This window comes from Ictidomys tridecemlineatus, chromosome 6, assembly GCF_052094955.1.
Source record: "Ictidomys tridecemlineatus isolate mIctTri1 chromosome 6, mIctTri1.hap1, whole genome shotgun sequence".
NCBI lineage: Eukaryota > Metazoa > Chordata > Mammalia > Rodentia > Sciuridae > Ictidomys > Ictidomys tridecemlineatus.
The window spans coordinates 65,198,496-65,214,259 of record NC_135482.1 but is presented as its reverse complement, the minus strand read 5'-3'; the positions used below and the strand labels follow the sequence as shown (position 1 = coordinate 65,214,259).

The following is a 15,764-nucleotide window of genomic DNA, read 5'->3' as shown; positions in this document are numbered from 1 at the left end:
ATGAGGAGCTTGTGTCTTTTAATAGCAGAAGAGAAGAGTAGTATTATGTGGTTTCTGGTTTTCTACTTAGAATGTATTTTAGATTTCTAGAAATTCTATGTTGTTACAGTTTCCAATTCTTTGTTGTTCTAACTTGGAGTTTTTAAAAAAGAGAAAGAATTTATTAGTTTTTCTAAATGGAAACTTCATTCCCCAAAATAATATTTATGGTAATCAGGTCTTAGATTATGGGAGAGTTTTTAGATTAGAGTAGAAAAATAGTGCCCTTGAAAAAGCAGACTTATAGAAAGGATTCACATTTACCCTTTTAACCTTGGGAAATTACCTTTTTTGGTTCTATTTCCTTTTTAGAATATATTAATATATACTTTTTTAATGCTTTAATTTGGGTCCTTCTCCTTTTTAGAATATATTAATAATATATAATTATAAATAATTCCTTTTTAGAATATATTAATATATACTTTTTTAATGCTTTAATTTGGGTCCTTCTCCTTTTTCCTCTACAAATCTAATGAGAATGATATTTATTGGCAAATTGATGATATTATGGAATTGGAACTCCTGGCAAATTTTGCACAACCAAAATGAGAAAATAAGCCAGATATGGTGCCACATACCTGTAATCCTAGCTACTCAGGAGCCTGAGGCTGGAGGATTGGAAGTTTTTTGAGGCCTCCAACTTAGTAAGACCCTGTCTCAAAAAATAAAAAGGACCAGAGATGTAACTCAGTAGTAGAGCATTCCTGTGATCAGTCCCCCCACTCCCCACACTCAGAGGGAAAGAAAAAAATACTCTTATTTGGAACTTCCCGGTTTTTTTTTTTCCCAGTTAATAATGCAGTTGTAGTATATTAGTGTTTATTAGTTCTTATTGACACATTTCTTGGACCCATTGATTGAATTTCTGATTTGAAATGATTATTATTTAAGTTAAAATGAAAGCTTTCAGTTTCGATTTAATTTACTAGGCAAGGATCTTTTTTAAAAAGGTGTTAAGCCATGCATGGTGGTGCACCTAACTCAGGAGGCTGAGGCAAATGTCAAAATCTAAAGAGATTGACTCAAAGTCCTTCTTCCTCTAGTTTCCTATTCTTTCAGTTTCCATTCCCACCAAAATCAGTACTATACTAGTTTTTGATTCCTTCTAATATTTATGTATGTGCAGGCCAATGCAAAAACATTTTTTCCTTTATTATGTTCATTTAACAATATTATCTTACTATTTCAATATTTAAAGAACTTCTCTTTTTAAAAATATTTACATATTATCTGTGTTCGCTTTCCGTTACTATGACAGAAACCTGAGACAATCAGTGTATAAAAAGGGAAGATTTATTTTTGCTCACAGTTGCAGCCCATATTCAGTTGGCTTCATTGCTTTTGAGACACTTGGTGGCACAATACAGAATGGTAGTAACGTGTGGCAGAGGAAAGCTGCTCACCTCATGGTAGCTGAGAACCAGAGAGACAGAAAGTGGCCAGGACCCAATGTAACCCTCAAGGGCATACCCCCTAACAACCTGACTTTTTTCCACTAGGCCCCACTTCTTAAAGATTCCATCTCCCAGTAGTGTAAGGCCGAGGACCAAGCCTTGAATACATGGGCCTTTGGGGGTATATTGCAGATCCGTCAGTCTCATTGTTTAGATAAATTGTAACTTATTAAACTAGTGTTCTATTGATGGACAATTATTATCTTTTGCTCTTATAAATAATATTACACAGATTGGTTCACTCATTTGCAAATATGCTTGTAAGGTAAATTCCTAAAAATTGCCTTACTGAGTCAATTAATATATACTTTTTTTTTTTAATATTGGGGGCTGAACTGAGGGGTGTTTAACCACCAAGCTACATCCCCAGCCCTTTTTATGTTTTATTTTGGGAAGGGTCTTGCTGAGTTGCTTGGGGCCTTCCTAAGTTGCTGAGGATGGTTTTGAACTCTCCATCCTCTTGCCTCAGCCTTCCTAGCCTCTGGGATTATAGACATGCACCACTATGCTTAGCAATATATACATTTTAATTTTGATTACTTCATTCTAGTTGTCCCACATGTGTTGCACAAATTTACATTCTTATTAGGTGCAGGGTCATGTGTACCTGTTGTCCCAGCTACTCAGGGGGCTGAGACAGGAAAATCACAGGACTCCTAAAGTTTGAGACCAGCCTGGACAATACAATGAAACCCTCCATATAAAAAAATTTTTTTAAAAATTTTACATTCTTGCTTAGATATGAGAGGATCTTTTTCTGTAGCCTTACTACCAGTGTATATGATCATCATTTTGGATATTTGCCATTCTGAAGAGGGGGAAAAGGTATTTTAGTGGTCTCAATTTGCATAAAATAGGTTAGATTTAATATTTTTGCTATTCTGGGAATTGAACCCAGGAGCACTCTACCACTGAACTACATTCTCAGCCCTTTTTATCTTTTATTTTGAGATAGATTCTTGCTAAGTTGCCTAAGTTAACCTTAAACTTGAGTTCCTCCTGCTTCAGTCTCCTAAGTTGCTGGAATTATAGGTGTACATCACTGTACCCGGCTATAATATTAAAAAAAAAAAAGGAATTAAAAAAAATCAACTAGTATTTCAGGGCTTATAATAGCAATAAAAAGCAGTCCTTTTTGGATTTCGGGTTGTAGCTTAGTGGTAGAGCACTTGCCTGGCACATGTGAGGCACTGGGTTCAATCCTCAGCATCACATAAAAATAAATAAATAAAGGTATTATGTCCATCTACAACTTAAAGGTAGGGGGGCAGATCTTGTCTCCTGCCCTACCTCCCCAACTTCCTATTCTGGCTAGTTTCTATGGGTCACATAGTGCTTCTTTTGATATTAGCTTTCATATTTCTGAATAAAATGCTTATACTGATATCTTAATCTTTTCAATTTTAGACATTTTTTGGAAAATGAAGATTTATTTTGCTTTCATTTTCTACCCTCTTTATTCTCCCTTGTCCTCTGATTCTGTTGATAGGTAGATTTTGTAACACTCTGTATTTTAAATTTAAAATAACCAGAAATATCTTTGTGTACAACTCAGTTAGGTCTTTGTTAGTGTGTCAGGTCCTTATACTTGCCAATGTGAAAAGTTCATGCACTCCAATGCTGGAAAATTATACCTTCTTTGTCCTTAGAGTACTTCAGAGCATTTTGATTTAGATGATAGTATATCATCTAAATAAATGGAATTGGCATTCTAAAGCTCTGACAGTACTTGTAATTATGAAGTATTCCTAGTAACACATGGTCTTGGTAGTATTATTTTTTTGTAATTCTGGAACCTTTTAGTTTTATAGAATAATCTTTAATTACAGTTAATATCAGCCAGTGTTTATTGAGTGATTGTCAATATGTGTCACACATTGTTCTATGTGCTACATCTGTATGAACTCATTTAATCATGTAATAACCCTGTGAGGAAGATGCTAGCACTAGTTGCATTTTATAGATGAAGAAACTGAGACATAGAAGCTAGGTATCTTGCTTTAAGTCAGTTGCCAGGAAATGGTGGAACTGGAGTGGAAACCTAGGTAGTTTCCCTCCAGAACTATCACTTATTCATTCAGTTGCACTGAGTCTATAATATGATGTACTAATCCTCATCAGAGTATGTGCTTTGGTTTGATTTTCCACTAGTGATGATGGATTTATACCAATTCATCTATATTTAACATTTCTCATCCCTTTTTCTTTTATTCCCCTTCAAATCTACATATTCTTGGAAATATTTTAAGTACTTTTTAAATTTTTCTAATTGTGGTAGAACTTCATAATACTAAGTTTATCATCTTAATCATTTTAAAATATATAGTTCAGTAGGGTTTTTAATAGATTCACATGGTTGTGCCACAGATCTTCACTGTTTTTATCTTGCAAAACTGAAACCCTACACCCACTAAATAGCATCCCATTTAATTCTTAACCTCTACTCCCTGGTATCAGTCATTCTGTTTTCTATTTTTTATGAGTTTTACTATTTTACATACCTAATGTAAGAAAAATCATGCAATATTTGTTTTTTTGTTGCTGATTTATTTCACTTATTTTTTTTATAATCTTGTTTTTTAAAGATTTTTTTTAGTTGTTGATAGACCTTTATTTTATTTATTTATACGTGGTGCTGAGAATTGAACCCAGTGCCTCACACATGCCAGGCAAATGTGCTACCACTGAACCCAGCCCTAGCCCGTTTCACTTATCTTAATGTCTTCAAATTTCATCTATAGTGAACCCATGTGAGCAAATATCTTTTTGGTATTCTGCTTTCATTTCTTTTATATGTATACCCAGAGGTGGAATTGCTGGATCATAGGATAGTTCTAGTTTTAATTTCTTGAAAATATTCCAAACCCTACACCCACTAAATAGCATCCCATTTAATTCTTAACCACTGTTCTGTGGTTCTACCATTTTTACATTCCCAACAACGCAAATTTTAAAATTTTCCACATTTTCACCCACACTTATTTTCTTTTTTTTAATATTTATTTATTTATTTGTTTTAGGTGGACACAATATCTTTATTTTATTTTTACGTGGTGCTGAGAATCGAACCCAGTGCCTCACGTGTGCCAGACGAGAGTGCCACCACTTGAGCCACATCCCCAGCCCCACACTTATTTTCTTTTAGGTGCTGGTGAGTGAACCCAGGACCTTGTGCATTCCAAGCATGCACTCTACCACTCAGCTACACCATCAGTTCCTACCCATGGTTAATTAATTTTCTTTTTTTCTTTCTTGTGCTGAGTATCAATCCCAGGGCCTTCTACATGCTAGGCAGGTGTTCTATCATTGAGCCACACCTATAGCACCCCTTCTTGTAGCAGCTATTCTAATGGGTGTTAACTGATATCTCATTGTGGGTTTAATTTGCATTCTTTTGATGACTATGGTATTGAGTATTTTTTATATGCTTGTTGGTCATCAGTATATTTTCTCTGGAGAAATATCTATTCAAGTCCTTTATCTACTTTGAAATGGGTTTCTTGGGGGTTTGTTGTAGTTGTTTGAGTTTTAAGAGTACTTTATATAATCGGGATATTAACCTTTTATCAGATACATGATTTGCAAGTATTTTCTTCAATTAATTGTCTTTTCATTGTATTTTTTCCTTTGACACACATAGTTTTTAAGTTTGAAGTAGTCCCATTTTATCTATTTTTGCTTTGTTTGCATGTGCTTTTAGTATCATATCCAAGAAATCATTGCCAAATCCAATTTCGTGAGATTTTCCCCTTATATTTTCTTCTAGGAGTTTTACAGTTTTAGGTCTTATATTTGGCTGTTTGGTCTACCATCATCATCATCATCGTTGTCGCCATCATTTTGGGAAAGGAGCCCAAGGCCTCAGGCATGCTGGGCAAGGGTTTTACTACTGAACTACATCACAGTTCTCTATGTTAATTTATATTTTAATTAATTAATTAATAGCTTAATTTTGTTATTTTTGAATTTTTCAAATTTATTTATTTATAAATATATGCCAACAGTGGAATACATTACAAGCCTTATTACACATATAGAGCAGAATTTTTCCTATCTTTGTATATAAAGTATGTTCACACCAATTTATGCCATTATACATGTAATCTTTTTTTTTGCATTATAATTCTTAATACATACACCACAATTTTTTTTAATCTTTATTTTTATATGGTGCTGAGGATCGAACCTAGTGTCTCACACATGGTAGGCGAGCGCTCTACCTCCAAGCCACAACCCCAGCCCCTATACTACAATTTTTTATATCTCTATTTGTATATAAGGTATGTTGGCACCAAATTCAAGTCTTCATACATGTATTTTGTATAATGATGACCATCACATTCCACCATCCTTGCTAATCCCCTTCTCCTTCCTTTCCCTCCTACTTATCTTCCCTATCTAGAATTAATCTAATTCTCCCATGTTCTCCCTCCCTACCCCACTTGAGTCACCCCCTTATATCATTTGTTATTTTTGGGATTGGCTAACTTTACTTAAGTATTATCTTCTCCAACGCCACCCATTTACCTGCAAATGCCATGATTTTTTCTTTTTAGTGCTGAGTAATATTCCATTGTGTATAAATGCCACATTTTTTATATTTATATTTTAATTAATTAATTAAAAATTGCTTTTTTTTTTTTTGTTTTTGTGCTGGGGATTGAACCCAGGGTGCTTGACTACTGAGATACATCCCCAGCCTTTTTTAAAATATTTTATTTTGCAATAGGGTCTTACTAAGTTGCTTAGGGCCTCACTAAATTGCTGAGGCTGGCCTTGAACTTGCAATCTATTGTCTCAACTTCCTGAATTGCTGGGATTATAGGCATGGTCCACCATCCCAGCTCAAGTTAATTTCTTTTTAATTGTAGATGGACACAATATCTTTATTTTATTTATTTATTATTTTATTTATTTATTTTCTATGTGGTGCTAAGGATCAAACCCAGGGCCTCACACATGCTAGGCAAGAGTTCTACTACGGAGCTACAACCTCAGCCCTCAGATTAATTTTTATATATAGATTAGAGTAGGGTCCAAGTTCAGGCATATGTTCTGTTTTCTTGGAACTATTTGTGTTGAAGAGATGATTCTTTCCCTATTAAATGGTGTTGGTACCCTGTTGAAGATCTTTTGGCCATGTTTACAATAATTTATTTCCAAGCTTTTTATTTTGTTTCATTGGTCTAGATATCTATATTTATGCTAATACCATAAATACCAGTTTTGATAACTATGGTTTTATAATATGTTTTGAAATCAGGAAATGTGAGGCCTCTACCTTCATTCTTTTTCACGATTACTTTGGCTGTTGGGGGTTTATTACTGAAATTTGGAAAAAATATGCATAATAGTCACTTAATTTGTGACTATTTAAGCCACATCCCCTGACCTTTTATATATTTTATTTAGTAAGGACAACTTTTTTTTATAGAGAATTTTTTTTAATATTTATTTTATAGTTTTCGGCAGACACAACATCTTTGTTTGTATGTGGTGCTGAGGATTGAACCCGGGCCGCACGCATGCCAGGCGAGCGCGCTACCACTTGAGCCACATCCCCACCCCCTAGTAAGGACAACTTTGACTAAATATAACTTGTTATTTTTTGTTGCTTATTTATAGAATTAAAATTATGGCTATCCTTGTAGGTTTAAAGTGGTATCCTATTTTGGTTTTGATTTGCATTTCCCTAATGACTGATATATCAAGCATCTTTTCAGGTATCTATTGGCCATTTATACATTTTCACTGTCTAATCATATCACTACCCACTTTAAAATTGGGTGATTTGTCTTTTTCATTTTATTTGTTATATTTATGTTTTGGTGATATGGGGATTGAACCCAGGGCCTCATGCAAACATTACCACTGAGCTACATTTCTCTATTTTGTCTTTTTAATCTTGAATCCTAAGAGTATTTTGTATATTCTATATATTCTGGATACAAGTTCCTTATCTAATGTATGATTTGCATATATTTTCTCCCTCTATTCTGTTGGCTTTTTTTTTCTTTGTACCAGGGATTGAACCCAGGGTTGCTTAACCACTAAGCCACATCCCCTGACCTTTTATATATTTTATTTAGTGACAGGGTCTTGCTGAGTTGTTTAGGACTTCACTAAGTTGCTGAGGCTGGTTTTAAACTCCCAATCCTCTTGCCTCAGCCTCCTGAGCTGCTGAGATTACAGGTGAGTACCTCCACACCCAGCCTCTTTTTACCTTCTTGATGCTGTCCTTTGATGCACAGAAGTTTTTAATTTTGGGGTGGTGGTGGTGAGTACCAGGGATTGAACTCAGGGGCACTTGGCCACTGAGCCACATCCCTAGCCCTATTTTGTATTTTATTTAGAGACAGGGTCTCACTGAGTTGCTTAGTGCCTTGCCATTGGCTGAGGCTGGCTTTGAACTCTTGATCCTCCTGTTTCAGCCTTCTGAGCCACTGGGATTATTAGGTGTGTGTCACTGTGCCCAGCTAAAGGGTTTTAATTTTGATGAAATCCAATAATCTATTTTTTCTTTTGTTGCTTGTATTTTAGGCATATCTAATGAACTTTTGCTTCATCAATGGTTATAAAGATTTGTCCCCCCCCTTTTTTCTAAGCATTTTATATAGTTTTAGCTTTTACATTTGGTTCTTTGATTAATTTTAAGATGATTAGGAAATTTTATTTTTTTTAAATTTTTTTTTAAAGAGAGAGTGAGAGAGGAGAGAGAGAGAGAGAGAGAGAATTTTTAATATTTATTTTTTAGTTCTCAGCGGACACAACATCTTTGTTGGTATGTGGTGCTGAGGATCGAACCCGGGTCGCACGCATGCCAGGCGAGCGCGCTACCGCTTGAGCCACATCCCCAGCCCAGGAAATTTTAAAAAACTATGGTTAAATACACATGATATAAATTTACAATCTAGGCCAGATGTGGTAGCATTCCCCTATGGTCCCAGATACTCAGGAGGTTGAAGCAGGAGGATCATCTGAGCCTAGGAGTTTCGGACCAGGCTGAATGAGACATAATAAGACTATCTATTTAAAAAATTTTATTTTGCCATCTTAACTATTTCTAGATGTATAGTTCAGTTGTATTGATGCACAGTTATATTGTTGTACAGCTGTCACCACCTTTCATGTCCAGATTTCTTTTATCTTGCAAAACTGAAACTCGATACCCATTAAGCAATAATTCTCCCTTTCCTGTCAACCCCCCAGCCACTACTTTTTGTTTTTATGAATTTGACTGGGTTAGTCAAATCTCATGTAAATAGAATCTTAGAGCATTTGTTTTTCTGTGAATGGCTTATTTCACTTATTATAATGTCCTTTAAATTTATCTATTTTGTAACGTACATAGAATTTCTTTTTTTTAAATTAGTAGTTGTAGATGGATAGCATGTCTTTATTTATTTAGTTTTTTATGTGGTGCTACGAATAGAACCCAGTGCCTCACACACGCTAGGCAAGTGCTCTGCCACTGAGCTACAGCCCCAGACCAGAATTTCTTTTCTTTAAAGGGCTAATGGCTGACTTGAGTGCCATGGTGCACGCCTGTAATCCCAGTAGCCAGGAGGATCGCAAGTTCAAAGCCAACCTTAGCAAAAGCAAGGGCCTAAGCAACTCAATGAGACCCTGTCTTAAATAAAACACAAAATAAGACTGGAGATGTGGTTCAGTGGTTAAGTGCCTCTGAGTTCAATCCCTAGTACTCCCCAAAAAGGTTGAATGGCTGGATGTGGTGGTGGTGTGTGTGTAATCCCAGCAACTTGGGAGGCTGAGGCAGGAGGGTCTCTAGTTCAAAGCCAGCCTCAGCAACTTAGTGAGACCCTGTCTCAAAATTAAAAGGACTGAGGCTGTGGCTTAGTGGTTAAATACCTCTGGGTTCAACTCCTGGTACCAAAAAAAAAAAAAAAGTTGAATAATATTTTTTTATGTGTATGTACCACATTTTGTTTATCCATCGTCAGTAGACCTTTAGATTGCTTCCACCATTTGGTCATTGTGACTAATGTATAATGAACATGGGTATGCAAATAACTCTTTGAGAATCTTTCATTTGTTTTGCATTTTGAGATAATTCTTTATATTATAAATAAATATAAAATTGTTTTGCAAATTGAGGTAATTCTTATATGTGATAATGCACATTCTAAAATATGGGAAGTCTTAATTTTTAACAACTCCAGTTTTTCCATTTTTTTCCTTTTATGGATTTTATGGTTTGTGTTTTGAAGTGTGTTGTTGATGATGTTTTTTTTCTTCAGTGCATTTTCTAGGAATATTACAGTTGGATCTATGATCCATTTTGAGCCAAATTTTGTATATGGATTAAGGTAAAGGTGTAAGTTCATTTTTATTCATTAAGACATCTAGTTGAAAAGACTTCTTTCCCCACTGAAATGGGGAAAAATCATTTGAACTGGGATCTGGGGATGCAGCTTAATGCTTGCCTAGCATACCTGATGTTCTGGGTTCCATCCCCAGCACTGTGAAAACCAGAAGGCTTTTTTTTTTGTGTGTGTGTGTGTGGGGGGGGGTTTCATGACTTTCCTCACCTTAGTGAAACTACTTTTCCTACTGACTTGAGGGTGTGTGTTGCAAGATCCTCTGATCTTGTTCTTATCCCAGATTCAGTGGTTTCTTGTGAAAAACTATAGAGAGAGTAATTTTTGAAAAAAGTTTGAAGAAGATATTCCATGTCAATATCTAGGGGAACACTATTCCTGGAAGAGGGAAAGCTTTAAGGACCCCAGGGTATAAATATATCTAGAGTATAAAAGGGATGATAAACGGGTTAGTATGGCTTCAGTGAATTATCTCAGTTCAGGGAAGGGTAGTAGGACAGGGGATCAAAAAGGTAAGGGAAAATGGAGGCAGAGAGGTACATTTGATAAGACCATTAAGGCCATTCTAAGGACTTTGGCTTTTAATTTTAATGAAATGAGCCTTGAGCAGCAGAGTTGCTTATAGGCTCAGCAGAGTTGCTTATAATCTGTCTTATAATTTTAAAAGCCACCATAGTGAAATAGAAGCCAAAGGTGGCAGAAGACTCAGGATGTCAGTTAGGAGGCTATTATCATTCTGATTCAGTAGTGCAGGTGAGTGATGATTGTGACTTAGGGGTAGTAGCAGTGAAGGTGAGAAGTGGTCTAGTTCTGGGTGTATTTTAAAGGTAGAACACAGCATTTCTTCTGATGAACTGGAGGTGATTGGGAGCAAACGGATTCAGGTCTTTTTTATTTTAAGGGAATTTTCCTACATATTGTCTGTGAGTCCTCTTCCATTACCTTTATTGAGTCATAATTTTTGAGTTCTTATGTTAGATTCGAGTTATCCTTATATTGGATCATTTTTGTGTGTGTGCTTTAATATTATCTTCTAACTGCTTTAATCTCTCTCTTTTCTCTTTTTTCTGCTCTTTTTCATTCTATTTATTCTATTTCATCTGTTGCTTAGTATTTCTGCCTTTTTATTAGATCTATAATCAGTGATGTTTTTCAGTTTTTCTTTAACTTTGCAATTTACTTTCTTTTTGTTCAGTATATAATGTTTATTTTCTAGTTTATATGAGTTCTATGATCCTAATTATTCTTTCTATACCCAGAAATTTTTGAGAAGGATCTTTAAAATGTTTAGTAATATGAGGGCTGGAGTTGTAGCTCAGTGGTAGAGTATTTGCCTAGCACGTGTGAGGCAATAGGTTCGATCCTCAGCACCATATAAAGGAAAATAAATGATATAATTATTTTCATCTACAACTAAAAAAAATTTAAAATGTTTAGTAAGCCAAGTGCAGTGGCATATTCCTATAATCCCAGTGGCTTGAGAGGCTGAGGCAGGAGGATCAATAGTTCAGAGCCAGCCTCAGCAAAAGTGATGTGCTAAAAAACTCAGTGAGACTCTGTAAATAAAATACAAAATAGGGGGCCTGGGGTTGTGGCTCAGCGGTAGAAGGCTCACCTAGCACGTGCAAGGCCCTGGGTTCGATCCCCAGTACCAAATAAAAATAAATAAGTAAAATAAAGGTATTGTGTCAACTACAACTAAAAAATAAATACTAAAAAATATTAAAATATACACAAAATAGGGCTGGGGATGTGGCTCAGTGGTTAAGTGCTCCTGAATTCAATCCCTTGATAAAGGGTTGGGGTACCCCCCACCCCCAAAAAAGTTTTAGTAATAAGGAAAAATAGATTTTATATTTTTACAACTTAGAGAAGCTTCCTCCAGTATTGATTAATCACACTTTTTTTTAAGAGAGAGAGAGAGAATTTTTTAATATTTATTTTTTAGTGTTCGGCGAATACAACATCTTTGTTTGTTATGTGGTGCTGAGGATCGAACCCGGGCCGCACACATTCCGGCGAGTGCGCTACCGCTTGAGCCACATCCCCAGCCCGACTAATCACATTTTGATGTTTTGATTTTCCATATTAAAATCGTTTTGCACTTTCCCCAACTTGCACCACCCAAGTTTCTTGCAGCTATATTTAAGCTGAGAAACCTGAGAAGCTAAATTCTAGGGAAAGAGAAAAGTCCCTTGATTTGGATAGGAAGATCAGGTGGTAAGATCTTAGGGAGTGATAAAAGGCAATATTTTAGTTCGTGAAGCAGTGATGAGGATGAAATATTTGAGGCAGATACAAAAGAAGATAAAGAAAATATGGGTTGGGGCTGTAGCTCAGCGGCAGAGCACTTGCCTAGCATATGTAAAGCACTGGGTTCCATCCTTAGCACCACATAAAAATAAAACAAATAAAATAAAGGCATTCTGTCTATCTACAACTATTAAAAAAATTTAAGAAAATAAAACATGCTTTCTAAACTAATATGATCTGATTCAAAGACTACTTTCTTGAGAAAAATAGTGCTTTTCAACATGTACATTCTTTATAGAGCACTTAAAAAATAGTAGAGAAAAATAAAACCTGTGGACATTGCTTAGAAATTTCACATAGACATTACTCTAATGGTAAATGTGTTTTTGTATTTTTCTCTTTAGAATCTCTCTGGAAAAAGAGCCATGACTATCTGCAATGATACTTCCTGACAAGAAGTTGATACAACCGAAGGAAAGGCGATTAACAGCTAGTGAACAGAATTTCATACAACCAAGATTTTTGTATTTATCGCTTCTAATTCTAGTCTTCTGTTGCCCACTCTAAAATCAGAGATAATCTCAGAGCCTGCTCAAAGCAAAAAAATACTTTTCATCTGTAGTTTTTGAAATCAAAGAAACTGCAATGTCTAGGAAACAAAGCCAGAAGGGTAAGATTTCATGTGAGCATAAATTGTTAAAAGAATTGTAGTGGGTTAGAGATATAGCCCAGTGGCAGAGAACTTGCCTAGCATGTGTAAGGACCTGGATTTGATCTCCAGTACCACATTAAAAAAAAAAAAAGGAAAGAAAGTAGTTGTGGAGCAGTGATCCCCGTTTATATGTATGTATTTAAAAACTATTATTTTAATAATGTGTTTCAAATGATTTTGCAAAGTATTTGTGGATATTAGGTTATAGTAGTTTTGTGTATTACTAGTCTGAGAATTAATTTGTGTAGCAATTGCTTTTCTATTCATGCACACTTAGCAAATTGTAATAAACTTTCAGGAAAGCCAAATGCAACCTGATGGTGCATATTTGGAGAATGAACATATGTTAGGGAGATATGGTAGGAGATGACTTCCTGCAAGACATTCTGTATTCCCAAAGAAAGGAAATGGAATAAGAGTAAATGCTTCCAGTTTTTGTTTCCTTCTTTACTTTTCCTTCCAGGATTGCTACTCTAGCTTCTCTAGCCTTCTTTTATTTTAAAGTAAAATAAAAGATGCAAAGAGTAAGGAAGTATCAAAAGTAGTTATAATGAAGAGAAGGACAACAAAGGCTCTTTTCAACTTTTCTAGAGAAGCTGCAAAAATTGAAAAGGACAAATTCAGCAATAGTGCTACATCTGTTGTACATAACTGGAATATATTCATTAAAAGAATGACTGTAGGGCGGGGATGTGACTCACATCAGTGGTACAGGGCTTGTCTAGTATGTGCGAGACCCTGAGTTTGATTCTCAGCACCACATAAAAATGTATTCATTTTTAAATGAATAAAGATATTGTACCCAACTTGAACCAAAAATAAATAAAATTTAAAAAAAGAATGACCACATAGGTATCTTTACCTCCCTGCAATTGATTAATTAACTAATTATTCATACTGAACCCAGGAGTACTATACCACTGAGCTACATCCCCAATCCTTTTTTATTTTTAATTTTGAGACAGTATATCACTAAGTTGCTGAGGCTGACCTTGAACTTGTGATCTTCCTTCCTCAGCCTCCTGCATTAGAATTTTCAATTTAAAGTTAATATTCTTTATTGTGGGTTTTTTCTTTTCTTTCTTTTTTTTTTTTTGGTATATTGTTGTTGTGTGTTTTGTTTGTTGTTGTGGTTGTTCTAAGGAATGAACCCAGAGGTGCTTTACCTCTAGGCTATATCCCCAGCACTTTTTATTTTGAGACAGGGTCTAGCTAAGTTACTTAGAACCTTGCTAAATGGCCTTGAACTTGCCATCCTCCTGCCTCAGCTTGCTGAGTCTCTGGGATTATAGGTATGCACCACTACACCTGGCTCAGTGTTCTTTAATTCGAAACAAAACTTCATAGATTTAGATCCCACGTGTTAAATATGAAGGAAATTCATTTTGACTTGGCAATTTAAAAACCTCCTTATAAGAAAATAATATACAATGCTGGGCACAGTGGTACACTCTTCTCAGCAGCTTGGGAGGCTGAGGCAGGAGGATTGCAAGTTCAAAGCCAGCCTCAGCAATTTACCAAGGCCTTGAGCAACTTAGGGAGACCCTGTTTCAAAATAAACAAACAAACAAACAAATAAATAAAACTGGCTGGGGAAGTGGCTTAGTAGTTAAGTACCACTGTGTTTAATCCCTGGTACCAAAAAAAAAGAAAATAATATAAAGAATATATTAGAATCGCTTATGGTTTTAAAAGCCTTGGTTTCATTATGTAGTAAATCTTTAAAAAAAAAAAAATCTGAGCTCAAAGAAAGGCAGGACATGATAGCACACACCTATAATCCCAGTGGCTCTGGAGGCTAAATTAGGAGAATAGTGAGTTCAAAACTAGCCTCAGCAATTCAGCAAGGCTTGAAGCAACTCAGCAAGACCCTGTATCTAAATAAAATATGTAAACGGGATAGAGATGTGGCTCAATGTTTAAGCATCCCTGGTTCAGTCCCTGGTACCAAAAAAAAAAAAAAAAAAAAAAGAATGAGCTCAAAGGAATGGTCAGATTATTAAAGAAGCTGGACTATTCCATGGAATGAAATTTATTTATTTATATAATATCTTTATTATTTATTTATTTTTATGTGGTGCTGAGGATTGAATCCAGGGCCTCACCCATGCAAAGCAAGTCCTCTACCACTCAGCCACAATCCCAGCCCTAGAATGAAATTCATAATCTGAAAAATATATATATATATATTTTATTATTGTATATGGACAGCATACCTTTATTTTATTTATTTTTATGTGGTGCTAAGGATTGAACCCAGGGCATCACACATGCCAGGCAAGTGCTTTGCCACTGTGCCATAGCCCCAGCCCTGAAAAAAAATTTTTTTAAATTCTTTTAAATACTCAACAGCAGAATGCATTACAATTCTTATTAAACATATAGAGTACAGTTTGTCATATCTTTGTATATAGAGTATATTTATGCCAATTCAAGGCTTTATACATGTATTTTGTTGTTTTTTTTGCATTGCAATTCTTATTAATATATATCAAAATTTTTCATATCTCTGTTTGTATATAAAGTATGTTGACACCCAATTCAAGACTTCATACATGTACTTTGGCTGAAAAATTTTTTATAATCCAAGTTTGTTTCTTTTTAGTCAACATGGTCCAATTTGGTATTTTTTTTCTCAGTTTTGCTTGAAATGTTAAACATCTGTTTTCATCCTGCAAATAAGAAATACTATAATAAAAATAAGATTCTGGATTTGAAAATCAAATAACTTCATGTAAAAAGATTTACATTTGTTTTTTCCTTAAAAACTTAACTTTAGGGGCTGGGGATGTGGCACAAGCAGTAGCACGCTTGCCTGGCATGAGTGTGGCCCGGGTTCGATCCTCAGCACCACATACCAACAAAGATGTTGTGTCCGCCGAGAACTAAAAAAATAAATAAATATTAAAAATTCTCTCTCTCTCTCTCTCTCTCTCTCTCTCTCTCTCTCTCCTCTCACTCTCT

The 15,764-nt window shown here is 35.2% G+C and overlaps 1 protein-coding gene across 2 annotated transcripts in view; it reads left to right on the top strand.

Annotated features, from left to right (window-relative positions):
• Nucleotides 1-15,764, top strand: part of Spats2 (spermatogenesis associated serine rich 2) — a 124,445-nt gene that overhangs the window by 62,458 nt on the left and 46,223 nt on the right. For both annotated transcript variants that reach the window (XM_005324916.5, XM_078014737.1), the window contains exon 2: nucleotides 12,493-12,758. In XM_005324916.5, coding sequence (XP_005324973.1) covers nucleotides 12,734-12,758 — 25 coding nt within the window. In that variant the 5' untranslated portion in view covers nucleotides 12,493-12,733. The remainder of the gene's footprint in view (nucleotides 1-12,492; nucleotides 12,759-15,764) is intronic.